General features: G+C 39.4%; 1 protein-coding gene across 1 annotated transcript in view; it reads left to right on the plus strand.

Annotated features, from left to right (window-relative positions):
• The window catches only part of Mcf2l2 (MCF.2 cell line derived transforming sequence-like 2), a 243,675-nt gene that overhangs the window by 181,903 nt on the left and 34,172 nt on the right, over positions 1-27,600 (plus strand). The window contains exons 16-20 of the mRNA XM_076867044.2: positions 16,829-16,895; positions 17,918-18,033; positions 19,167-19,236; positions 23,931-24,023; positions 24,639-24,731. Coding sequence (XP_076723159.2) covers positions 16,829-16,895; positions 17,918-18,033; positions 19,167-19,236; positions 23,931-24,023; positions 24,639-24,731 — 439 coding nt within the window. The remainder of the gene's footprint in view (positions 1-16,828; positions 16,896-17,917; positions 18,034-19,166; positions 19,237-23,930; positions 24,024-24,638; positions 24,732-27,600) is intronic.

A 27,600-nucleotide genomic window follows, 5' to 3' on the forward strand; every position in this document is an offset into this window, starting at 1 on the left:
TTAACACCTAATTGGCTCTGCAGATTTAAGGTGAAGAATCCTAGAAAGAGAGGGAACTCTGTGAGAAACGAGGAAAGGAACCAATAGAGTAGTAGAGTACCTAGATAAAGAGTTTTATGCAGAAAGGAGAACAAGGCAGAGAAAACAGTGCTACCTCTCCTCAGCCTTTGTTGCTCTTTGACTATTTCATAGACAAGTTCCCCTTTGGGAATTTTCTTTTTTGTAATAGATATCCTTCTGTTTTCATGAGGTGGAAGCCTAGTAATTGTTTCATTATTTCTTTTGTTTACTGAAGATTATTGAGTTTCTTGAATACTCCTTAAAGAATTATTACTGTAAATACTACCCTTTTCTACCAGTTGAAATAACAACGGTTTTCGTATCAGCAGTATTCCAGGAATCTCCTTGTTGGACCAGAAATCCCTCACAGGATACCTTGGTATATTTTAGATCACAGAAATACCTATGCACTGCGCTGTAGATTTGAGTCATACTCTTCCAATACTAAGGACAGATAGACAATGTCTGAGCCTCTCTTCTTCTCCAGCCTGCTCACCTGTTTTCTTGCTATACATAACCAATGTCTTATGAAGCTATGTGGCAGGGTTAGAAAAGGGGGTATTATTCCAGTGTACTCAATTCCCCATGGCACATCAATGTTCTGTCACTAGTTTAGAAGGACTGAACTTGACCTTATTGGCAGCCCCTAACCAGCAATTTGACCCCAGTCAACTCATTAAATGCTTTGAGTCCCAATTTCCTCTTCTGTGAAATGAAACTAACAATTGGTTCCTCTTCTTGTTCACAGAATTGGTGTCTCTTCCATAAATCTATTAATCAGCCATTCAATTAACCTTTATTGAAATTTTATCTGTTTGTAAGGCAATGGGGACAAAGATGAAACAGTATATCTGCCCCAGAGGAGCTCCTGATTAGGGATTCAATAACTCCAGTGCATAATAACACAATTTTTTAAAAAACATTACTTCATGCCTGTCAAGTTAGCTTTTCTTTTTTAAGAAAAATAAGTGTTGGCAAAGATGTTAATTAACATATATTGCCATTTTATCTGCTTATAAAGCTATGGGGATAAAGATGAGACAGTACATATGCCCCAGAGGAGCTCCTGGTCAGGGATTTAATAACTCAAGTGCATAGTAACATGATTTTTAAAACTCCTTACTTCTTACCAATCGGTTAGCTTTAAAAAAAAAAAAGAAAGAAAGTTTTGACAAACATGTGGAGCCATTAGAACAGTTGTGCACTGTTAGTGGCAATATAAAATGGTGCAGTTGCTGTGGACTACAGTATGGCCTTTCCTTGAATAGTTAAAAATTGAATTATAGGGGCTGGGGTTGTGGCTTAGTGGTAGAGTGCTCCCCTAGCATTCGTGAGGCACTGGGTTCGATCCTCAGCACCGCATAAAAATAAAATAAAGATATTGAGTCCATCTATAACTAGAAAATAAATGTTTAAAAAAATAGACTTATCCTGTGATTCAATAATCCCACTTCTAGGTATATACCCAAAGTAGAAATCAGGGACTCTAACAGATACTTACACATCTATGTCCATTGTAACAATGGTCACAGTAGCCAAAAAAGTGGAAACAATGTGAATATCTGTCAATGGATGAATGGATAAATAAAATGTGGTATATGCATACAACAGAAGATATTCATCCACAAAGGAGAAATGAAGTTGATACAGTGACAGCACAGATGAACCTCAAAAATTAAATGCTGTGTGAAATAAGCCAGACACGAAAGAACAAATATGGTATTATTCTGCTTTTGTGAGGAACTCAGGGTAGAAAACTATGTGGAGACAGAAGGCAGAACACTGGTTGCCAAGGGTGGGGGAGAGGTGGAGCATGGGGAGGCTGTGTTTCATGGGGACGGGATTTCAGTTTGGGATGATGAAAATGTTCTGAAAGTGGGTTGCACAATACTGTTGATAAACTTAACACTCTGAAAGACACTTATAATAGTTTAAATGGTAAATTCATGTTTATTATACCACAATTTTTTTTAAACTTTACAATTACTAAAATGCTATACAAATGCAAAGATTGCATTTGTATAGCATTTTAGTAATTATAAATTTTATCTGTATGGATACTTTTCAATATCATCAATAATGACGAAATAATTTTATGCATACAGCACTTTTTAAAACTTGAATTGATTATAAACACAATCCCTCTACTTCTAATTGAAATTAACAATCCTTGTCTTTGTATAACATTTTAGTAATTATAAATTTTTTTTTCCTCGAACCCTCTCCCAAGTTCCTGGCCAAGCCCAGCTCTGCTCACATGAAGCAGTCAGATTTCACCCTCTCCAAGACCTCTGCAGCCCACCCCCTTCCCTTCTCCCTGCGTCCCTATTTAACACCTCAGTTACACATTAACTATTTATTAGTTAATCAAGATTGTAAATGAATTGAAAGCCTCATGACCTTTGCTTCATTTCTTGGGAGAAATGAGAAACAAGGGCCATTAAACCAAAGATCACATTGAAGATTTTTATTAGAAATAATAATATACTTATAGAATGATCTGTGAGAGCCAGGAGGGGTCGTCAAGATTATTTAATCCAGTCCTTTGGCCCATAAAGAAACTAACACCCTGAGAAAGGAAGCCATTTATCTTGTATGTTGGAAGAATAAATAGAATTGAAAGTTCAGTTTCCCGATGGCCCATATTTTTATAACACCATGCAGGTTTCATTCTAATTATGTTTTATTTAATAATTGGTAAATAGTGTTTAGATGCACCTAAATGTAGGCCAAGAATGACCACATAATGGAGTGGAAAGAGCACTTGCTTTGCCAAAGACGTAGATCTTCGGCAAGTCACCTTAATGGCTCTGGCCTCCATTCTTTTTGACTATTTATGAAGTTGGATTGGATTGTTTTTCCATCTGTAAAAGAAAGAGATAAATTGGATTACCTTTAAAGTTATATCTGATTTTAGCATTTTATCAACCTACTAGGAGTGGGCCTAGTCCCTCCAAAGAATTTGCCAGTACTTGATACAGCAAACACTCTTGACTCTTCTCCCTGCTGTAGCCAGTATGATGTTCTTCTCAGCCTGGGACATATTCCCTCTCCTTTACCCCCTCACTTAAAAAGCAAACAAATAAAGAACAACAACAAAACTCTGCATAGAGCCAGGGATGTTTTTCAGTGGTAGAATATTTGTCTAGTATATACAAGGCCCTGGGTTCAATGGCAAAAAAGAAAATCCACAAAAAGAAAAATAAAACAAAAAATCTGTTTAAAAACTTCTCTCAGCTCAAAATTGTGTCTTCCCAACTCAATTAGATGCCCTCCACTGTACACCTGTTACCTTATTGAAATCATTTATTTTCTTGTCTCTTCCATTAGACCTGGAGGTTATTCAAGCTACGATTGTGGTGCATTTCTCTATCCCATGAGCCTGTTTTTGTGCCTGAGTCATAGCAGGGAGTCAATAGGTGTTGGATAAAATACCCCCAAGAACAAGATTGTATTACACATTTCATCTGCAGCTGTTAGGGATTTCAAGGATGATTAGAATTTGTGGGGCGGGGGGAATGGCAAATAGTGATAACATCTGCCTAACTAAAGAGATGGGGGTAACCAAGGAGTTAGTGAGATCAGTGTTACTCATTTGAATAGGAAGTCCGGTTAGATTCACCTAGCAAGGGTCCTTGAAAAAATTACAGATTCCACCTGTAGCCCCCAGACACTGCTCTCATTCTGAATGTGCGAGTGTGGATTTATCTTTACAGTCAGCTCTTTAATAAATATTTTTATCACATAGATGGAGAGTCATAAAATTTGGAAGGAACTACTTAGGCAGTAATGGGCAACTGAAAGCTATGTAAATTCTTGAAGAGGAAGAACAATGACACAATGAAAATGAAGTTTTAGGAAGAGTATAGCTCAGTGATGTGCAAAATAAGTAGTTGGCTGTGTCTCAGAGGCAATGGCGAGCCCCTAACAGTGCACTGAAGTGTTCAAGGTGAGGAACTTAGAGCCTTCTCCATGGTGATGGCACCAAAGATGGAAAACAAACTGACACCAGGAGTCATGATGAAGGGTGAAATGACAGGTTGAATAGAAGGTATGATGGCAGAGGGGAGCTTGAAACAACACCTGTGTTTTAGGGACCCTAGAAAAATAGCATTTCCCCCCATATGCACAGCGTTTCCATCCAGTGACTTCTAGCTCAGCTTAATGGGACTGAGTTGTCTGGGAGGCATCCAGTTTATGATGTTGAATCCATTGGCAATGTGGGCTTGAGCAGGACCAAAGGCCTGGAAGGAAGAGAAAGATGTGGGCGAGTCAGCAGCAGGAGGGAGAGAGGGGAAAGGAGCCTGGGAACCTGAGTTCAGATTCGTAAAATTGATCTTACTTTCTTACTTGTGTTCATGTCATAGAATAGCAGGAATAAAGAAAAGTCTTGGTGGGGCTGGGGGTTGTAGCTCAGCGGTAGAGCACTTGCCTAGCACGTGGGTGGCCCTGGGTTCGATCCTCAGCACCACATATAAATAAATAAATGAATTAAAAAAAGGTATAGTGTCAGTTATAACTAAATATATATATATATATATATATATATATATATATAAAAGTCTTGGTGGCAAATTGCTTGACAATAATGAGCAATAATAGACTTCTGGCAGATTGGTTCCAAAAACGATATTCTTGTATTGAACAGCTGAGACGTGGGGGTGGTGGGAGTCAGGGGCAAGTGTTCAAAGGGAGCAGGTGAGGGTGTGTGGATAAAGAAACTTAGGAGGAAATCTAGCATGTGTTGCATGTACCTCAGTGGTCCTGATCATCAAGCAGAGTTGCATTATTATTTTCAAGGGCAGGTTCTTCCATTCTTGCCCCTTGGTTATGGTGTCATCTGAAAGAAGCAGGAGTTGTCACAGAATGGACAGGACATCCAAAGCTCTGCTTTTTTGCTTACCATGAAATATGGTTTCAGAGAAGAAATGTTCCTTTAAAACACATCATGTCACCATTTCCCCCTTAATAGTCAAAGAGGCAGTGGATACATTCTGAAATGTAAAACGAAGTGCTCAAGGCCCCCGTGGCTTAAGCCTGTCATCCCAGTGACTAGGGAGCCTGAAGCAGGAGAATCCCAAATTTAAGGCCAGCCTCAGCAACTTAGTGTCTAAAAAAAAAAAAAATTAAAAGGGGAGCAGGGTTAAGGTTGTAGCTCAATGGTAGAGTGCCGCAGTCTGGCTGGACACAATTCAGGAGCCACTTGTCAAAAGAAACTAACTTTATTTTTAGAACCACACAAGCCAAACAAAGCAGCTCCTCAGGAAAAAACCCTCAGAGCCCAACTGCCACCACCGGCTTCCCCCAAGCCACACTCCCCCACCACCAGCCTCCACACCTCCCACAATCCTCTTCCTCTTGAGGCCGATTGGCTGGGTCGCATGGGTGGAGCCAAAAAGTCCCCCAATGAGCAGCTCCGTGGCCTGAAAGGGCAGGGAAACAGCCCAATGAGCTTCACCGCAGAGGAGCCAATCAGCTAGATGTTGCTGGGGCCGTTGTGAGCCAATCATCAGCTGGCAGTCTGAAGTTTGCTGGGGCCCCTTCGGCTGTGGCTCTCAACATCCCCCCCTCTCTGTTTAAACAACAAGCATGTGGCTTAGGGACCGTGCCTGCCTTAGGTTGTCCAATAGTACATATGGTCCTTACCCGTTATCAGATGAGCTGACCTCAAGGCGTCAGCCTCCTGTCTTAGTTTGGTACCATAGTAATTGGATCTTACCCGTCACTGACTACCAGTCCAGTATACAGCCACACCTGTGTAGAGGTCTTTGTACCAGCGGGGGGGGGGTGAGGTTCTTTGCCTCACCTCTGTTGGCCCCCAAATTTTAGCTGAACGATCATGACAAGCAGAAGGGAGGAAGATACACCAAGCCAGCTGACGGCTCCTTTTGGAAAAATTGTACCACCGATGACACCATCAGCATAAATACCCCAACACTACCAGAAGTCGCTGCACCAACAGATAGTTCACAATGCATACAAGTGAGTTCACAATGCATATAAGTGATACATAGTCCAGGTAAGTTCTGCAAGCAGTTCAGTGATGGCTATTGCAGAAGCTGTAGATTGGTTTTATCTTTGTCTTCATGCACTGGGATGAAGATAGGAATTCTGGCAATAATGGTAAAGAAAAATTATATAACATTATATAACATTCCAGAAGGCACTAAGAGAAAACAATTTTCTTAACAATTTACATTGTCTTCACTGAAGATAGGAATTCTGGCAATAATGGCTAAAGAAAAAATTATGTAACATTCCAGAAGGCATTAAAAGAAAACAATTTTCTTAATAATTTACATTATCTTTAAGAGAATTATTAAATATAATGAAAAGGAAAGGTGAAAGTAAACAAACAGATCTGTTAACCTCCTTTTTTGTTCACATTTTAAAACAATCCTCAACAGCTGTTTACCCAATTTAAATTAAACCATTTAAATCACGTGAATAAAAAAAAAATTCTTTGGATCCATTTTTCCATGAGTGCTCATCATATATGACATATGGACATATGTACATTCAAACACAAAACACAAGTGTGCACACATAATACATACGACACATAACATAATAGTAAAGGCCTTATAACTTTTTACAGGTGAAATCTCCATTCCAATGTTTAAAAACTCTATAGTCAAAAAATAGAACTGATTAGCAAAACATTAACCTAGGTCTGTATGAGCTCAAAAAAACAAAATATGGGAAAGGACAATAATAAAATAGATATTGAAAAAAGCATTCTGGTTCTGTCGCAGATGTAAGAATAACCAAACTGGAGTTCTGGATATCACATCTTCTTTTTGGTCTCTAGAAATCGCTTTAGTTAATCTGTCTGGAATCCAAATCAGCTGCTGTTCTCCCTGTGGAAACACATAAACAGACCCCCGACTCCAGGCAATCACTGGGTCAGGACCTTAGTTAATCTCTCTGGAATCCAAATCGGCTGCTGTTCTCCCTGTGGAAACACACAAACAGATCCCCGACTCCAGACAATTACTGGGTCAGGACCTTTCCATTGTCCTGTTAGAATATCCTTCCAAAGTACCTTGGGTTTATGTACATTTTTTGGACACCTATGCCTTTCCGCAGCACCAAGCCCTGATGAATCCAAATTTAAAAAGTTTAGAGTAAAAAGGGTTATTTTAAGTTTATCTTTGGGGAATATATACCCCTTCCCAATTCCTTCTTTTTGCTTTAATAAGTACATTTTAATAGTTTGATGAGCTCTTTCAACTATGCCTTGTCCCTGTGGATTGTATGGGATTCCTGTTATATGAGTAATGCCAAATGATGAGCAAAATTGTTTAAAAGAGGTAGAAGTATAACCAGGGGCATTATCTGTTTTTAACTGTTTTGGAACGCCCACAGTGGCAAAATTTTGTAAGCAATGAGCTATAACATCTTTAGTTTTTTCTCCAGCATGAAGGGAGCCCATCAAAAATCCAGAAGAAGTATCAACTGTAACATGCAAATATTTTAATTTTCCAAATTCTGGCAAGTGTGTGATGTCCATCTGCCAAATATGGTTAGGTATCAATCCTTTAGGATTGACTCCAAGATTAACTTGTGGTAAAAAGGTCACACAATTTTGACATTGTTTTATTATTTGTCTAGCTTGTTCCTTAGTTATTTTAAAACGCTTTTGTAAAGTATTAGCATTGACATGGAACTTTTTATGAAAATTTGTAGCTTCTTCTAGTGTAGAGAAAATATGTATGTCATGTGTAGTTTTATCTGCTAAATCATTGCCCAAACTAAGGGCTCCAGGCAATCCTGTATGTGCCCTGATATGTCCTATAAAGAATGGATCTTTTCTGTCCCAGATTAGACTTTGTATAGTGGAAAGCAAAGAGAAAACAGTAGAGGAAGGGGAAATCCTACCAGCATCTTCAAGGGATACTATAGCATTAACTATATACTGACTATCGGAAAATAAATTAAATACAGAATCTTTAAACATCACAAAAGCCTGTAATACTGCATTAAGCTCTACCTTTTGAGCTGACTGTTTGGGTACTAAAAATGTAAAAGTTTGATCAGGTGTAACTATTGCTGCTGTACCATTATTTGATCCATCAGTGAATATATTTGGAGCATTCCCGATAGGTGTTTTTCTTGCCATTTTTGGAAAAATTATAGGATGCGATGACCAAAAAGACAATAAAGGATTAGATGGTAAGTGGTTATCAAATGAAACATTAGATTTGCACATGATTATTGCCCAAGTATTTAACTCATTAGCTAACTCATCAATTTGATTCATAGTATATGGAGTAATAATTTTATTGGGAGAAATTCCAAACACTCCCTTTGCTGCTTTTATTCCTTTGAGTATTAATTGTCCTACAGCCTCAGGATACCTAGTAAGAATAGTGTTAGGAGAATCAGATAAATGTATCCATAATAATGGACCTTCTTGCCAAAATACTCCTGTAGGAATATTTTTTGTTGGTAGTACAATAAATAATAAAGGCAAACTTATATCAATTCTATCCAAATGCATATTTTCCATATATGTTTCAATGATTTTTAATGCCTTTCTTGCTTCAGGCGTTAACATTCGGGGTGAATTTGGATCTGATGGACCTTTTAAGATATCAAATAAAGGTCCCAACTCTCCTGTTGGTATACCTAGATAAGGCCTTATGCAATTTATGTCTCCTAATAACTTTTGAAAGTCATTGATTTGAGTTGATCTACTCGTATTTGAATTTTTGGTGGACGGACTATGGTTGAGGATAATAGAACTCCTAAATAATTAATTGGAAAATTTAATTGTACTTTATCTATTGCTATCTCTAGATTATAATTTTTTAATAAGTTTGTAAGTGTGACATAACATTCTAGCAATGTGTTTTTAGCTTTGTGTGCTAATAGTGCATCATCCATATAGTGAAATATTTGTAGTTCAGGATTTTGATTTCTAAGTGGCTGGTTTGCTTTGTTAACATAAATTTGACACATAGTTGGGTTGTTAGCCATCCCTTGAGGGAGTACTTTCCATTCATATCTCTGATCAGGACCTTCATGATTCAGTGCAGGGATAGTAAATGCAAAACGTGGACTATCCTCAGGATGAATTGGAATTGAAAAAAAACAATCTTTAATATCTATAAAACATACCAAGTTTTTGGCAAAGCAGACAATTGAGGAATCCCTGATTGAGCAGGTCCCATAATAACCATCTCATTATTAATGGCTCTTAAATCTTGCAATAATCTCCATTTACCAGATTTCTTTTTGATGACAAAAATGGGAATATTATGGGGAGATACAGAAGGTTGTATATGTCCTTCCGCTAATTGTTGTTTGACCAGATCATGGGCTGCTTGTATCTTTTCTTTAGTCAGGGGCCACTGAGGAACCCATACTGGTCTTTCTGATTTCCAAGTAATTTTTATTGTCTCAGTGGCCCTTTCTGAAAATCCAACCCATGTCTGTCTGTTCCTTGATCTATTTGTATTGGTGCTGCTATACCTTGTTCTTGTTTTCCTAATCTTTTTCCTTTCCTAAAACCTTGTCTAGTCATAATAGTGGGTGCATTTTGGTTGATGTTATTTGTTAATGTCAAACCTAATTGATCTAGGACATCTCGTCCCCATAAATTTATAGGAAGATGATCCAATACATATGGCTGTATAGTTCCTTCACATCCTTCAGGATCCTTCCAATCTAATACCATTGCACTTCTATGGGGATTAGTTGCCACTCCTAGGCCTCGAAGCGTTTGAGTGGCTTGTTGTAATGGCCAATGTTTTGGCCATTCTTGACGAGAGATGATGCTAAGGTCTGCACCTGTATCCAGTAGCCCATTGAATTCATGTCCTTGAATGTTTAGTTTTAGCATGGGGCGAGAATCTAAATTTAAAGACAGCATAGCCCAATCTACACCTGTGGAGCCTAATCCCTTGGAACCTCTTTCTACAGCACGACTGGAAAATTTATCATGTAGGCTTGGTATTATTAGTAACTGTGCTATTGTATCTCCTGGTGAAATTACAGATATACCATTTGGAGAACTGGCTATAATTTTTATTTCACCTTCATAATCGGGATCAATTACCCCAGGATTTATCATAAGTCCTTTTAAAGTAGAAGAGCTGTGTCCCAATAATAAGCCTACTGTTCCTTTGGGAAGAGGTCCTTTTACCCCTGTGGGAATGATTTGAACTCCCATCTCTGGAGTTAGTACTGCTCTGGCGGAGGCACATATGTCCAACCCTGCGCTCCCTCTGGTTTGTCTGATGAGGGATCTGATGGACAATGTGTCCTGGGCACTACCCTGATGGGGTTGCTGAGTTCCTCCAGTGCTCCGTATATTTGTGGTTTTGGGCCCCGGAGCATTGGGCCCCCTTGTCCATTTTTTGGCAATGGACCCCGATGCCTTTCTCCACGATATCGTGGATAAACACTCGGTCCTTGTTCGTTTTTTGATAATGGAGTACCCTCTATGGTGGTTTGAGAACGGCATTCATTAGCCCAATGTCTCCCTCTGTGGCATCGTGGGCAAATACCCGGTATTCTACTCCTTTGATACCTAGTTTTGTTAAACCCTCCTCCTATGGGGCAATTCCTTTTAAAATGTCCTGTTTGTTCACAATTGTAGCATGTTCTTTGCTTGGCATCTAAAGCCTGTTTTACTGCAGCTGCCACAATTTGCCCTAGTTCATTAATGTCTCTAGCATCTAAAGCCTGTTTTACTGCAGTTGCCATGACTTGCTCTTGTTCATTAATGTCTTTACATAATTTAATATATGTGTTTAAATCTTCATGTTTCCATGGTCTAATGATATCTCTGCACCAATGATTCGCTTGGTCATAAGCCAGTTGTTTTATTAATGGCATTGCTTGTTCTATATTCCCAAAAACTCTGGTAGCTGTTTGAATAAGCCTATCTACAAATTCAGCGTAAGATTCATTAGCTCCTTGTATTATCTTAGATAATTGACCTTGTAAACCTCCATGTCCTTGTAAAGTCTTCCATGCGTTAACTGCATCTACAGCAATTTGTGAATATGTACCAGGATCATATGCAATTTGTTGCTGCTGATCCTCATAAGGTCCCTTTCCTAACAACATATCTAGATTTCTCTGAGGATAACCAGCTGCTGCATTTCGCCTAGCCGTCTCCTTGCAAAATTCCTCATTGGCAACCTTCCATAACAGGTATTGTCCTCCATTTAGCACAGCTTTACACATATTAGCCCAATCTGCTGGCGTCATGTTCAAGTTGGTAATGGATTCGACCAAGCTTACAGTGAAGGGTGCTTGAGGACCATAGGTTGTTACAGCCTCTTTTAGCTGCTTCACTGTTTTGAAATTTAAAGTATGGTAAATTCACTGCCCTCCTACCTCAAATACAGGGCATGTTAATACTTGAGATCCTGTCTCAGGATCTGAACTATCAACTGCGGGGGTTGGGGGCCTCCCAGCATATGGAGGTGGCCTTGTCAGTTGGACACTTACGTCCTTTGGTGATAGCTCCTGTAGAGGTGATGCTGTTGGTTGGACACTTAAGCCCTCTGGTGATAGAAAGGTGTTAGTAGCAGTCTCCTGTTGTAACTTTTCCCCTAATGGCTTTTTCTGCTCTAAATTTCCTTCCTCTGTCTGACTAGCTCGAAAGACCTTCTCTTTTACTTGAATCTTTTCCTCTTTCTGACTAACTTGAGAGACCTTCTCTTTTACTTGAATCTTTATGTCTTCTCCTTCCTCTACCTTTGTCTGAATTGAAGGCTTTGGACTAAGCAAACCAGATACGAACGTCCACAATGGCAATGTGCCAACTGGCAGAGTCCCTGGGCTTTTCTTTTCTATTCTTTTAAAATCTTCACCATGATGGTTCCATTGTGATATACTTAACAACTCCTCCTTAAAAAGCCATGGGCTACATTTTTGTATTGTATCAACGTATGCCCTGACTGCTCTTGATTTTACTGGAATGCCTCCTTCCTCTAACAATTTACTTAACACTCTTTCGGTTTGTTTTTTACTAATTTCTGATCCCATATTTCTACTATAATACAACCCAACAAGATAACGCCTAACAAAACTGAAACAGAGTGAAACAAAATTGGAACAACGCAAAATCATTATAATAGCCTCCTGAAATGTCCATCTGTCCTTTCTCCCTATCTGTTCCTCAGATGTGAGCGGTTTTTCTTCCATCTTACACATCTCCAGGAACAGGCAACTTAAAACAAAAGTGAAGCAAAACAAAAGAAGAATCTTAAAATGGCTACCCATCCTCTCGCCCTGCCCTCAGGGGCGAGCAGTTTACTTACCCTCAGTCACTCCCCGTGCGAGCCATCAAATGCCGCAGTCTGGCTGGGCACAATTCAGGAGCCACTTGTCAGAACTTACCTGGACTATGTATCACTTATATGCATTGTGAACTCACTTGTATGCATTGTGAACTATCTGTTGGTGCAGCGACTTCTGGTAGTGTTGGGGTATTTATGCTGATGGTGTCATCGGTGGTACAATTTTTCCAAAAGGAGCCGTCAGCTGGCTTGGTGTATCTTCCTCCCTTCTGCTTGTCATGATCGTTCAGCTAAAATTTGGGGGCCAACAGAGGTAAGGCAAAGAACCTCACCCCCCCCCGCTGGTACAAAGACCTCTACACAGGTGTGGCTGTATACTGGACTGGTAGTCAGTGACGGGTAAGATCCAATTACTATGGTACCAAACTAAGACAGGAGGCTGACGCCTTGAGGTCAGCTCATCTGATAACGGGTAAGGACCATATGTACTATTGGACAACCTAAGGCAGGCACGGTCCCTAAGCCACATGCTTGTTGTTTAAACAGAGAGGGGGGGATGTTGAGAGCCACAGCCGAAGGGGCCCCAGCAAACTTCAGACTGCCAGCTGATGATTGGCTCACAACGGCCCCAGCAACATCTAGCTGATTGGCTCCTCTGCGGTGAAGCTCATTGGGCTGTTTCCCTGCCCTTTCAGGCCACGGAGCTGCTCATTGGGGGACTTTTTGGCTCCACCCATGCGACCCAGCCAATCGGCCTCAAGAGGAAGAGGATTGTGGGAGGTGTGGAGGCTGGTGGTGGGGGAGTGTGGCTTGGGGGAAGCCGGTGGTGGCAGTTGGGCTCTGAGGGTTTTTTCCTGAGGAGCTGCTTTGTTTGGCTTGTGTGGTTCTAAAAATAAAGTTAGTTTCTTTTGACAAGTGGCTCCTGAATTGTGCCCAGCCAGACTGCGGCAGTAGAGTACCCCTGAGTTCAATCCCCAGTACAGGAAAAAAAAATATCTGGAAATTGAAACAAATGTTAGGAACCCAGGAGGACACTAGTGTGGGACACATTAATGCAAGCTGCCAGAGGTGTCATAAACTCAGGTTGGTTTCCTAATTACAGTCTTCTGCTTCTGGATAGATATCCATCAGACATAAATTGCTGTAGGTGCTTCAGTGTTTTTAAATGACTTGAGTACTACCAATACTTTCTGGTCATTTGCACTATATATGCTTTGTGATTTTTCATGTAAATCCTTGAAAGTCTTTTTTTGTGTGTGAGCAAAGTAACACACTTTGGAATAGCATCAGGCAATCCTCAGCAAGAGACATACATTTTCTCCTGTTTTAAAGGAAACAGAAGAGAAAAGAAAGAATAATAGCTTCAGGAGGTGTGAGGATTATTATTATTTTTAAAATTTGAACTGAAATATAGGTCGCCAGTTTTCAGAGGAGTTCCTGTCATTGGAGTTATATCTGTCATACCCCAAAAGGTAAAATGAAGCAGTAGAATATAATCTAATTTCTATAGACTAATTTCCAAACTACAAACTGGGACATGACCTAATAAGGAATTTCTTCTTCTTCTTCTTCTTCTCCTTCTCCTTCTCCTTCTCCTTCTCCTTCTCCTTCTTCTTCGTTGTAACTATTTTCCTATATCAGATTCCTAAAAATTCCTAAGATCTCTAAGTTCCTATATGATTGTTGGATACTAGGATTTATTTCCACTTACCACTGAGTTATTTCTACCATCTGTCTCATTTAATCATCAATCCATCCTTAAGCTGACCTGCTGGTTCTCAGGTCCAGTGCTTGGTGAGAGCAAAGGAGGCTGGATGTGTTCTGGTTGCTATGAACACTGAATTGGTGCTGTGGCTCTAGTGATGTCGTGGCTCATGGAAACAGATTGGTACTGACATAGCAACTGTCATTGTTTCAGGATGGTTTATAAAAAGCCAAGAATCTCTTAGCTAAGTATGGTCTTAAGGTAATTTTTGGTAGTCTCATATACTTCTTGTCAAGAAGTATTTTATCCTCTGTCAGTGCATATACTTTATCAGTCTTGTCTTATAACAAGCATAGATAAATAGATACAAAAACCCATTTTAAGAATGACTTATTGAGCTATAACACGTGTAAACTATATGACTTATTTATAGTTCTCAAATGGGGCTTGCATGCCATTACCTCCAGTAATATTCATCTTAAAATGCCATGTAAGACATTTTTTAAAAATTATAAAAGCAGTAGATGTTTCATCCATTTAAGAAAGTCAGACATTGTCAAGGGTGTAAAGTAAAATGTAGAAATTCCGCTCTTTATATTCTGGTCTTCAGTTCTACTCTCCAGATGCAATCCCTGTAATAATATCGTCAGTGTCTTTGCATTCGTTTTTGAAGCACTTATAATTTTACTTGTAGTTTTACACACACACACTCACACACACACACACACACACACACACATTTATTTTTTTTATTAATTTGGACTATCAAGAGTTTATTCATGCCTTAAAACAATAAAAATAATTTGCTCTCATATTTTTCCAATACACATTGATTTTTATGCAAGTAGTAATTTGATACATACTGTCTGCATTTTGCTTTTTGAGTTTTTCTTAAAATACCTGGGCTTTGTCACGTTGGCATATACCAATTGATCTCATTCTTTTTAACAACTACATGGCATTTCACTATATATATGTGCCATCATTTTTTTTACAGGTACTTAAGTAATTTCCAATTAATATCTGGTTATCTTTGAAGTTATACTGTTTGAGTGACCGTGAACATTCCTAGAAATGAAATTAGTGAGTCAGGATCATGCGATGTTTGGTTTGGTTTGGTTTGGTTTGGTTTGGTTTTGGTGGTGCTGGGGACGGAACCCAGGGCCTTACATTTGCAAGCACATAATCTACCACTGAGCTATAGTTTCAAGCAGCTGTGATATTTCTAAGTTTTCTTCTAAAATGCTTGCACAAATTTACACTTCCACTCATATTGTCTGAGAGTGTTTCCATAGCCTCATTTTCCTTTAGGATTTGAAATTTCTACCATCCTCAAAGATGAAAATGATTGCTCCTGTTTAAACATGCCTTTGTTGGATTAGTGTATATTGAGTATTTCTTTCCCATAAGACTAACAATCATTTGTTTGTTTGAGTGAATTTCTCATTTCATGTCTTTTTCCCATTTTTTTCCTGTCGAATTATTTATCCATTTTTAAGAGAGGAAAAAAAAATCCTTCTCTGAGATAGGCTTCCGTTTAATATATAACCCACTAACAGTTCATAGGAAACCATAAATGTATATATTGTATGCATGAACACTTGTATAAACACTTTGTTACCCTCTTGAAGCCCTAAAAAAAAAAGAAGCATCAGTGTGGTCTCATAGCCCAAGGTGAGAGAAAACAGCCTGTTTGGGATAGATGTGGGGACTGGCCTCCCTCTTTCAGTCGGTTTTCTATTGCTGTATAAAAAGTGACCACAAACTTGGCAGATTAGCTCAGAGTTTTCCTGGGACAGGAGTCCAGGCACAGCAGGACTGGGTTTTCTGTTCCAAGTCCCATAAAGGTAAAGTCAAGGAGTTGACTTGCTGCATTCTCAGAGAGAGCTCTGGATCCTCTTCTAACTTTATGTAGTTGTGGTGGGATCCCGTTGCCTGAAACTATAGGGCCGACTTCTTCCTTACTGGCTGCCACCCAGGGGGCCACTCTCAGGTCCCAGAGGCTGCCTTTGTACCTTGTCACATGGCTCCTGACCTCTCCAAAGTCAAGAGAGAGAAATTTCCCATGCTGAATCCTTCTTGTGCTTTCAATCTCTGTGATGTCAAGGCCCAGATCTAAGGAACTTGTATGATTAGGACAGGCCCCACTGGATCACCTATCTTAAGGTCAACTAAGGAGTAAAATCTCTTTACAGCAACACTTAAATCAGTGTTTGACTGACTCACTTTGAGGAGGTGTTTGTATACCAGGGACCAGGAATTTAGGGGCCATCTCAGAATTCTGCTCACCAAATCCTCTACTACCTCTTTCCAGGGAAAGGGTTTGTTCAGTGATGGAGGAAAGGCTATGACTAGCATCTGTCTAACCCAGGGATGGAAAAAGACATTCATGTGGGTCAAAGACTTAATGTGAGCAATGGAACAGCAGAAAGCTTTAGAGAAAATCTAGGAAACCACACGTACAATGTGAAGGTGAGGCAGACCTTCTTGACCAAAGATCCAAACGTGATATTCCTCACCTCAGCATCCACTCTCTTGACACCCTCAGGCCATATAGCCCACCCAGAGAACAGGCTTCATTCATGGATTTTTGAGCCCTCTAATCTTGCTGTTTCTTCTTGATATCAGTGTGAGCAAAGTGTGCTTTTGTAAGATGCCAGAGTTCAATACAACAGAATGAACTGACCAGGATCTAAGGGAACCTGTGTTGATGAGCATAATTCTAAAAGAACTCTCTCAAAGAACACTCCTCCCTCCCTTTGTTTCTTTTTCTTTCAATCTCCCACCTGCTGCTGTGATTCAGACGCATTGTACGTGACTTGCTTGAGACTGAAGAAGTGTACATAAAAGAAATGGAGAGCATAATTGATGTAAGTAGATTGGGAGGGTATTAAGCGTAGATGCAACCAAGAAGTTTTGTTGCACAAAGAGACTGAAAATAGTTGCCTTGTCTCTAGAATCTCGCCAAGTTTTCAGTCTTATAATAAACAGCACAATATCTCCTCAGTTTGAAAAGGAACATCCTTATGGCTCTGGATCCTTGCAACCAAATAGCTCCAAAGGATTGAGCCAGTTCATACTGATCCCAGCAATAGCCAACTAGGCTCACCACATGCTTGCCAACAAAGGGTATTATAATATAAGTGCTTTTGATGCTTAAAAAGGGAAGATTCTTTCTTGTGTTTTAAGGTATTTTTTTCTTAAGACTAAAAATGTGTACTTTCCTTCTTCTTCCAAAGGAGTAATCTTAAGGAAAAAATTATATGTACAATGTTATTTATTATACATTTTTCACAATAAGAAAATCAGAAGCAACCAAAATATCTAATTAAAAAATGGAATGGTTAATAAAATATTATATATATGCTGAATAAATTGGATTCAACTGTTTTAAAAAATGTGATTCTTTTGGAAAATAAGTAGCAACATTAAGAAAATCTCTTGAGAGAGCTTTATAAACTGAGTCTGTAATGAACCTGAAAAAAGTACAAATTAAATATGTATCATGATTATAACCATATAAAATAAGCTTTTTAAAAGTTATGAAGGAAATATAATAAAACTTAACAGTAATTGCAGCAGGTCATAAAATGATGGGTAAGTTTTTTCCTTTCTTTCACATTCTACTCATATAACTTATACACATTTAAAAATATGTATTAGTTCTTCCAATTAAAATGCCACTTTGTTGTCATTGCCATTAAGCCATCTCCTTCTGAAGATGGACACATAAGGAAACTGTTATCTAAAGAACATATTTAATAGAATAGCTTTCAAGAAGCATGTGTACTGTATTACCCAATTATTTCATTAAAGTTTTGGTTCTTGAAATAGCTGATTCAGATCATTTCATATAATATCTGTAAAACCTACCTTGTTTCCACCTCTGCAGGGATACATCACTCCAATGGATTTTATCTGGCTGAAACATCTGATTCCAGATGCTCTTCAGAATAACAAGGACTTTCTCTTTGGGAATATTAAAGAACTTTATGAATTTCATAGCAGGTACATAATAATTCACATTATGGGGAAGAAATGAAAATTAAAGAAGAGCAAAAATCGGACTGATGGAATTTGGAGCTGAAAGTGTTTTCATAGGTTAAGCCTGAGCAAGTGATTTGGAGTCTGTGGATTAGATTGGAGTGGGATGGGCATGCAAAGGGGAGAGAAGCTCCATGGGATCCCTGAGGAATAAGGAAGGGGAAAGACACCATTGGCCTATGTCCTGGGTGTCAGGCATCAGTGCTGTACTAGCTGTGTTCCTTTGCTTGTTTATTTATTCATGCATCAGCATTTATTGAGCACTTATTCTATACCAGGCCCTGTGTTCAGCATTGGGAATACAAAGATGACCAAGATACACACCCACATGCCCATTAACATAGGATGGCACGGGGTGCTAGAAAATGTTAACTGACCAAATAAATTGTCCCTCTAGCCCAGCGTTGCTTGGATGTTGAGTTTTAGAGAAAGAAAAGAGAAGACACTGCCAACCTTCCCATTTCACACATGAGTGAACTGCAGCTCCTTGACTACTTCACCCTCTGAAGTCCTTTTACCTGATTAATGGAGGAGGAAAGATTGCTGGGCAAATTGAACCATAGTTATCTCCTAACCTCATTCTTTGTCCATTGGTCAGACACTAAACTAAAATGAAATCCCATGGCTGCTACTTTCCCAAAAGAAGTAATTCAGCCTCTTTGAGCCTCAGGTTTCACACTGATGAAACCTTGTCTTGCAGAGTTTGGTCAAGAATTAAATGAAATGTTTGTTTGTGAAGCACTTGACTGTGCCTGGGTGATAGTGAGCTCTCAAAGATGTTGATAGAAGCAGTGGCCGCGGGAGCAGTGGCAGATGCTATGAACATTACCATCATGTAGCATCAGCATATCCCATCTATCCGCGGCTGATGCTCGGAATGACCAGAACAGCTGTGGTGGTTTCATGGTCATCATAAGTAATGCCCCGGAGTACATTTTTTTTTCCCCTCACGAATGTGTAGAAGATGGTCAGCAGCAATAAAGCCTAGAGAATAGCATTTTCTAGACACTTCTTAAAATTTATGTGGTTTTACCTTAAACAATTTGAATCCCACACATGTAGCAATCAAGACATCCTTATGTTTTTTATTTCCTTAGGACTTTTCTAAAAGAATTGGAAAAGTGCACGGAAAACCCTGAACTTCTGGCCTATTGTTTTCTCAAGAGAGTAAGTCTGTGGTCTCAGTGAACAAAAATAACCATGTGATTAAAATCAGTCTTTGTTTTTCTGTGTAAGTGACAAGGACAAATTGAAACACCAAAGGTCTAAAAACATCTCTGCTTTCCCTGATCCCCAGACTTATTGACATATAATTGACAAATAAAAATTTCATATATTGGAGATATACAACCTGATGATATGGTATACGTATACACTGTAAAATGATTAACACAGTTAAGTTTATTAACATCTGTCACCTCAAATGGTTATCATGATGTGTGTGTCAAAGTGTGATCTAAAAAGAGTTAAAACTCATAGAAGCAGAGAGTACAAGTGGTGGGAAGAAATGGGAAGATGTTGGTCAGAGGGCAAACTTTCAGTTACAAGATGAGTAAGTTATGGAGATGTAATACATAGCACAGTTAATATTACATGTTATGTACTTGAAATATGCTAAGAGAGTAGATCTTCTATCTGACTTTCAAATGCACTGCAGGGATCCTTTGTAGCCCTATTAGTCTCCCAAGTTACACTGGGCTCACACTGATAGGGAGGAGCAACTGCAGACCTGGCTTCCTGCAAAGCCCGTGAAATGGAAGGCTGGCACCCAAGGTCCTCATAGTGGGTGATCCTCTTCTGAATGACTAAGCTGCGTTTTAGGGCATGAATCATACAGCAGGCTTAAAGCCCCATGCTGAAGTTGTATTAATGCTCTCAAAATACTGAACTTAAATTGAAAATTTCAGAAATTATATTTTCTTCCATTTTATTTAATATCATAGAAGATGATTAGAAATCTTTCTTATGCTTAGCACCCAATTTGTGAATTTCCTGTCCTACAACAACATACCTCTATTTACCTCCCTTTCCCACCCGCTAGCCCTGGTCCCTCTTTCCTTACCTGTTTCTCTATCCCTGCTTTCGGCTAGTGGGACTGTTTAATCCAACATCTTCCCCTCCACCAAGTTTCTCGCCCCCGTAGGATGCCCCCTGGTGTCCTCCACTTTCTCAACCTTTCCCATTTCTTTTCTCTTTCCTAAGAAGTCCTGCCTTACTTTTTGTGAACCCAAGTCAATGACTTAACATATTTTAAATACCCAAGTTATGATTGATACATCTGAAAGCAATATTTGAGATATCTAAAAGCAAGCCAGCAAAAGTCCCTGGGTTTCAAGGCACTTGATGAATGGAGAAACCAAGTCCCCGGTGACCCTGCATGGGATCCCCACAGTTTCATCAAGTGCCAGAATTTAAAACACACTAAAACTATTTTTGTATTCAATCTGATTCATTCCCTTTAAAAATTACTACTGTAACATGATTAGTGTTTTATTTTGCACTTTTACACTCATAAAACCATTAATGGGGAATCTAGTTTCAGAATTAAGAACTACTTTATGGTTGCTTATATCATTCTTCCAAAGGTTAAATTGTTGAATGAAAAAAGGGACAAATTCCTCAAGGAAAAATAGATATGATTTAAAAAAAAAAAGATTCAAGTATGAGGAGACAGTTAGGAAATTGCTGACTAAACATGTGTTCTTAAAAGAATTCCTCTCCTGTACTTTCACAAAGCTTTTATAGCCCTTCATGTTGAGGGAAACCTTGGAAATTATTAATCTAGACCACAAACCATGCTATCAATCCTGTATGATTTATAATGCTGGAGATAAAATACAGGGAATAAAAATGATAGCAGTCTACCCTGTCTCAGTATCACTTTCAGAATTCCACCAATCTTGGAATTGAATTTTGAACTGTTTCTGACCAATCTTAATCAGATTCCATGGCCTGTCTCATCCAAAAGGTTCTCCCCCAGAGACCCTGCTCTCTGTAGAATGGTATTTGTCAGGAGTTTACTTGGAGTTCAAATTGCCCTAAGATCTCACATGATCGAATGTGGGACTCCGAAAAGGTAACTTCTCATTGAAGTTGAGCCACTGGCAATATGTATGACTCAAGCAAACTCTCAAAATCTCACTTGCCTCTTCTATACAACACGTTTAATGGCACCAATATGCAAAGTCATTGTGGGAAACAAAAGTAAGATTGGCCGCACAAGGGTTCTACAAAATAAGAAGTGTCTTGACAAGAGTTACCATTTTCTGAGTACTGTGCATATAGAGGGCAAATGTTGAGGCTTTCTGTACATCATCTCATTGGATCTTACAATAATCTCAGAAGTGTTATGAGCCTATTTAACAGATGAGGAAACTGAAGTCAAGGACGGTTAAGTAACTGACTTCAGGCCATGTAGATTATCATTGACAAAGGAGAGAACTGAACCTGGACCATCTACCACCAAAGCTCATAGTCTGAATCTATAGCAATCATGTCTCCTTGTATGAATATGAGTTTTTGATAGCAGTTTTATAGCCTTCTGATTTATTCTATAAGGAGATGAGGGGAATTAGCATTTTCATATGTTGCTAATTAGTATATATCCTTTCTCAAAGGAATTTTTGACTATTCACTAATACAAAAACAATTTAGGCCAATACCTGTATTTCAATACTTAGAGGCTTATGTTCTGTTTTGCTCAGAGAGCAGAATTAGGACCAAGGAGTGAAGGCTTCAGAAGGGTAGCTTTCAACTCAGCAACTATCAGTAGAACCAGGTCCCTCTATCAGTAAGAGAGTTCAGGAAAAGATGATTGGTTGTTGAAGTTCTTGTCCTGGATGAGAGGCTTAGTCTCCAAAATCACCCCCAGACTCTGAGAATCTTTTGATGACTGAATGTCGAAAGCAATGAAACCGTTGATTATTTTATAGGATCTAATATCTTTATGACCTGACAGACTAAATGTAGATAAGATGTCTTAATTGATTTTCAGTGTTTTACAAGTCTGGCCTTCAGTATGGCAGGAATGTTTCCTATGGCCAAACCACTAAGCTATTTGAAACATTGAATTTAACAAACATATTTAACACAATGTCCGATATCAAAGGCACTCAATATAGCCTTGAGTGAATGAATAATGACCATTTTATAGTTAAGCTCTGAATTATTATTCTGGTCAATCTGAACAAATTTTTCAAGGGCCATTTTTCTTCTTAAATGTGTGTGTGTGTGTGTGTGTGTGTGTGTGTGTGTGTATGTGTGTATGTGTGTGTGTGTAAAGATAGCCTAGGTCAGAATTGAAATAGTTGTCAAGCTGAAATGGTCACGTACGATCTATCAGGTGAGGGGAAGAGCTAGAGAAACAAATCATTTGCTACAAACCTACATTTTTGGTTTTGCTTTTGGTGCTGGGGTGGAACCCAGGGCCACATGCATATTAGGTAGGTGCACTACCACTGAGCTACACTCCTAGCTCCAGCAGTGTGTTTACAAGTAGAGTAGACATGGTTTAAGCTGTGAGGAGGAAAAAATAAAATAACCTATGTTGACTCAAGGAAATCAAGAGTTGGCCTGAGCAGAAGTAAAGGCACATAGAAATCTGCAAGGAGGTGGCCACATGGGCTTCTCCACTGGGGCAGCATGGGCTCTGTGAGGGGCACAGCTGCATGGGCTCTGTGACAGGCACCCTTAATGAAGCCAGCAAAGCTGCCAAGCTGCCCCTTAGGCCAAGGCTGTCCCTTCTCCCTGGGATATTGGCAGATGTGTGCCTGCCTCTCAAGGGCTTTGACACAATGAGAACAGGGGCCACACAGCACTTTGTTGTTATTTTTCTTTTTAGTTTTTTATTGGTGCTTTATAATTATATATAATATTGGGATTTGTTGTTACGTATTCATACATGAGCAATATAATTTAGACACAATGTAATTTGGCCAATTTTGTTCCCCAGTACCTCCCTTTTACCTCCTCTGCTCCCTCCCTCACAGCACTTTGAATCCTTCTTGATCTCTAGTTCTGAAACAATCCATAATCTCTCCTGTCTCAGAGTCTTGGACTGTGCGTGAAAGGTGATGTCTGGGGCAGAGCTGCCACTTCCAGTGTTGCCCAAATGACTTAGATTTGTGTTTTATTGTTCAAAGTGCCACATTTTGCTTTTGTGCTATTTCCAGTTATGAGTTGTTTCTTAGGTTTCTGTGTAGGGTTGGCATCATGATGAGCAAGACAAAGAGAAGGTGGTGACAGAGAAGAGAGGGGCTATTGACCACTAGCATTCTTTCTTTCAGATTTATCACTCACTACAGAATTGTTTGTGGGAGAAATTGGTGTCCTAGACATAGAGAAAGGGAGGAAAGATAAAGATAAAAATTCCTGTTCCTCATGAAAATCGAAGGTAGCATAAAGGAAAGGGACCAAGAAAGACAGAAGGGAGGAAGAGGGGAAATAATAAGGAATGATTTGGGCCAAATTATATTGTTATATGGTGTGCATGTGCGAAATGTAACAATAAATCCAAAAATATGCACCAACAAAAATATGGGAAAAAAATAAAAATTAATTACTTGCCCACATATATACACACAAATTCTGTTCGTGAATTTACTTATTTATTTACCCACAGCCCCTGCACACGCTCCATAGCACTCTGCTTGTATCTGTGTGGAGCACTTATTGAGCTCCCTGTTCACCTCTCCATCACATACTTACCCCAACGTAAAGTTGTTTTCTATGTGCTCCCAGTTCCTCACACACTGAAATACAATGAATACATATTGAATGAATGAATAAATGAAGCTGTACCTTCCTGTCCACTGACTGAAAAATGCTACCTGATTAATTTGTTCTATTTTTTCCCCATTCAGAAAGAAGACCTCCAAATATATTTTAAATACCATAGGAATCTGCCCCGAGCAATGGCCATCTGGCAAGAGTGTCAAGACTGCGCCTACTTTGGGGTAATGTTGAACTTAACAAAGTCTCCCACAGGTTGTTCTCTCTGGAAAATGTTTATGTGCATTGAAATCAAAAGTGTGAACTAGGCAGAGAGATTTGGTAGTGGGATTTATATTTATTCCAAGCCTCCCAAACTTTGAAATGACACATTAGAAGTTTCAATGCTCTCCTTGTTGTCTATGGACCCCACCTGTGAGAAGCAGATAATGGTCTGGTGAGAAACCAGCATCCTCTTCTTGGGTGGGATTTAAAAATGGAACTAAGTCAAGAATGCCACACTTTTTGGCTCCCTGGAATGATGTTAACAAGCCATCTCTACCCTTCAAACTCCAGATGACCCAAATAGATGCCATCCTGCCTCTGGACGGGCTGCTTCCTTTTCAGAAAGACTTGAAATACCCACTATCTAGTGAATTTACTTCTGAAAAGGAAAAATGGCCCTGCTTCCTTAGTTCCTATAAAAATACAAGTCAAGCCACCCCTTCTCTCTTGTTCTCTCATTTCACATACTCTTTCTGGGGGATGGGACGACTCGTGTGTGTGTGTGTGTGTGTGTGTGTGTGTGTGTGTGTGGTTTATATGTTTTGTTTTATGTAATTTCTGTTTGACTTTTAAAGGTATGCCAGCGCCAACTGGATCATAGTCTCCCTCTTTTTAAGTATCTTAGAGGACCAAGCCAGAGACTGATAAAATACCAGATGCTGTTGAAGGTAAAGTCATTGAGGTGGTACTTTTCTGAGCCTGGAAAGCAAATTGCTTGCATTCTGCTGCTCTGCTCCTTACACATGTGGATTTGTGTCTGGTCTTCTGAGGCTCCAGATATGGCTCTCCTTCAGGCCTTTTTCCAAGCCTCAATCAGCCCTCCTTAATGAGGAAGAAGACCAGAGAATCAGAGTTGGAAGGAATCTTGGAGCTTGCTAGTCTGACATCTAGCTTGGGCATGAATCTCTAGGGGCCTGACTCAGGGGAGGAGAGGTCTTTGGGAGCATTGTGGGGAGAGGGCTGCAGCCACACTGAGGGCAACTAAGAGGATGTGGAAGGATCTGGGATCTGGGATATATGAGATATCAATAGCTCTAATTTACAGATGAGGACTGGTACTTCAGAGAAGAGGTTGATTTTCCTTAAAGTTACTATTTTGCATGCATTCAAACAGAGGCAGAAAGAAGGCAAAATTGGAATTGTCTTTTACAACATCAACCTGCACACTTAGATTTAGGATCTTATCCAGAGAGCAGCCCAACAGCATGAATTTTGTTGTATCTGCATCCCTAAGTGGCACAGGCATGCATGCTCTGCCCTAACCCAACTTGCGTTCTCCTGTCCTTAGTGGTGAGTCATTGATCCCAGGATATCTGCAGGCCAGCACTCCTGGATACCCCAGACAGGACTTATGAGGCCCTATCAAGGCTAGTTTCACATGTGTAAACCTAAAGGAAAGGTTTGGGCTATCCCTACAAAATGTCTTTTGAATTAACAAGAGTCCAGTGGCTACAGTCACTTAAAGAAAAGCAAAATCAATCAAACAAAAATGAGCACCTACTGTTTGTTGAGTACTTTACCACATGTATCTCATGTTTCAGTTTGCACAATCAGACATACCAGCAAGGCGCTAGAGTGTGAAGAAACTGAGGCTCAGGGAAGTTAAGGTCATGGCCCAGCATTCTGCCTTCAGAAAGAGTTATCTTTCAGCTTCCATCTACAATCTGAGCCCCACTGTACTGCTCGGCTGCTTAGTAGTCTGGGACCTTGATCTTTGGGGTTTTAGCTTTCTCCTACATAAAATGAGGGGAATATATCTCCTCCATTGGATTGTGGTAATTCATAGAAAATGTGGCACAGTGCTAACCCCCCAGGAAGCTTTGCACGATGTGTAGTTGTTACTTTAGACACTGAGACAATCACACCAGTGTGCATAGGAAACGGCTTCCATCTACGAATAGCTATGAGTGAATTTGGATACAGTGTTCGTCAAGGGCCTTTTATTCTTCTCCCTCCCCTTTTACTGTCATTTTTACTTTGTATGTCCTAAAACTGGGCCCTTGGAATAGGACATAATGGTGGTCTTTCCTCCCTTGGTTGGGCAGGAGTTTTCCCACAAGTGTTATTTATGTTAAAGCTGAGTTCTCTTCCATAGGAGAGCTATAGACACAGTAATATAGCAACACAGCTTCAGTAGTTAGTCATGCATTTTCTTCCTTCTACATAAATAAATTTTAATGGAAATTTAAAATTAAGTGAATATGTTAAATGCAAACAGTTGGAATCTCTGCTCTGATGCTTCCCGACTGCATGAACTCATTCAAGTCATTTAAACTGTCTCAAATTCCTCACTGTAGAATTAAGGTAACAGTGCTTTCCTGGTATGCTTTTGGGCAACACTAAATGAGATAATACAGATTTAAAGTGCTTAGAAAGTTCTCTTAGCTGCTATCACTGAGGAAATGAGATAGAATCACAATAAAATATTTCTTATGGGTCGGTGGGAGGCTACCCAAGGCAGACTAGTTATTCCCATTGCTAAGCTTGCTGTGTGCCTTGAATTAGAAGTACAAATTGTTGGCACACTATGGCTACAGAAAGAACTGTGTAGCATTCTGTCACCTGAGGGATGAAGCTCATTCATCAGCTGCTTGGGAAGGGCATGGATGTTGGACCAATTGCCGTGTGGCTTAGAAAGCATTATGAGAGCCTGATATAGGGAGTCCTTTCTAAATATAAAAGAAAGGATAAGAAAGGATAGGCTGCCCAATGAAATCAAAGAAACATGAAAATTATGAAAATATTAGCAAAATAAGTGACAATTGGTCAGTATGCTTAATTAATAATGAACTCTTAGAAATTAATAATAGAAAGAAAAACATAGAATAAAAACAATTCATTTTAAAAAATTAATAAAAGTCAAGTGTGGTAGCACACACCTGTAATTCCAGCTGCTGGGGAGCCTGAGGCAGGAGGATAGCAAGTTCAAGGCCAGCCAAGGCAATTTAGGGACACACTATCTCAAAATAAAAGAAAGAGGGCTAGGGATGTGGCTCAGTGGTAGAACATTTGCCTAGCATATGTGAGGCCCTAGTTTCCATCCCCAGCACCAAAAGAAAAAACAGAAGAAGAAATACTAGGCAAACTTTTTTTTTAAAAGTTATACCTGACATATTATTTGAGGAGTTCAAATTAAAACAACAGTCAGGATTTATCTGTCAATTCAACTGGTGAAGATTTGTGATTAAATAGAAATGCCCTATGTCAGGTAAGGGCTGGAGGACCAAAGTGTCATTTATAGCTGGCAGGAACACAGTTCTTCTCTGAAAAATTTGAAAATATGCCCCAGAACTCTATTTCTGCAGTACCAGAAATTAAACTGAGAGTTTTATGCATGCTAGGCAGGCGTTCTACCAAAATGATGCACCCCAATCCTTTTTTTCCAGTTTTAATTTCATGATGGATCACTGAGTTGCCCCTGCTGTCCTCAAACTTTTGATCCTCCTGCCTCAACTTCCCAAGTAGCTGGGATTACAAGAGTGTACCACCATAGTTTGCACCTCAAAACCCTTAACATTTACAATTTTATGTCTAGGA

This window comes from Callospermophilus lateralis, chromosome 10 (genome assembly GCF_048772815.1).
Source record: "Callospermophilus lateralis isolate mCalLat2 chromosome 10, mCalLat2.hap1, whole genome shotgun sequence".
NCBI classification, from domain to species: Eukaryota; Metazoa; Chordata; class Mammalia; order Rodentia; family Sciuridae; genus Callospermophilus; species Callospermophilus lateralis.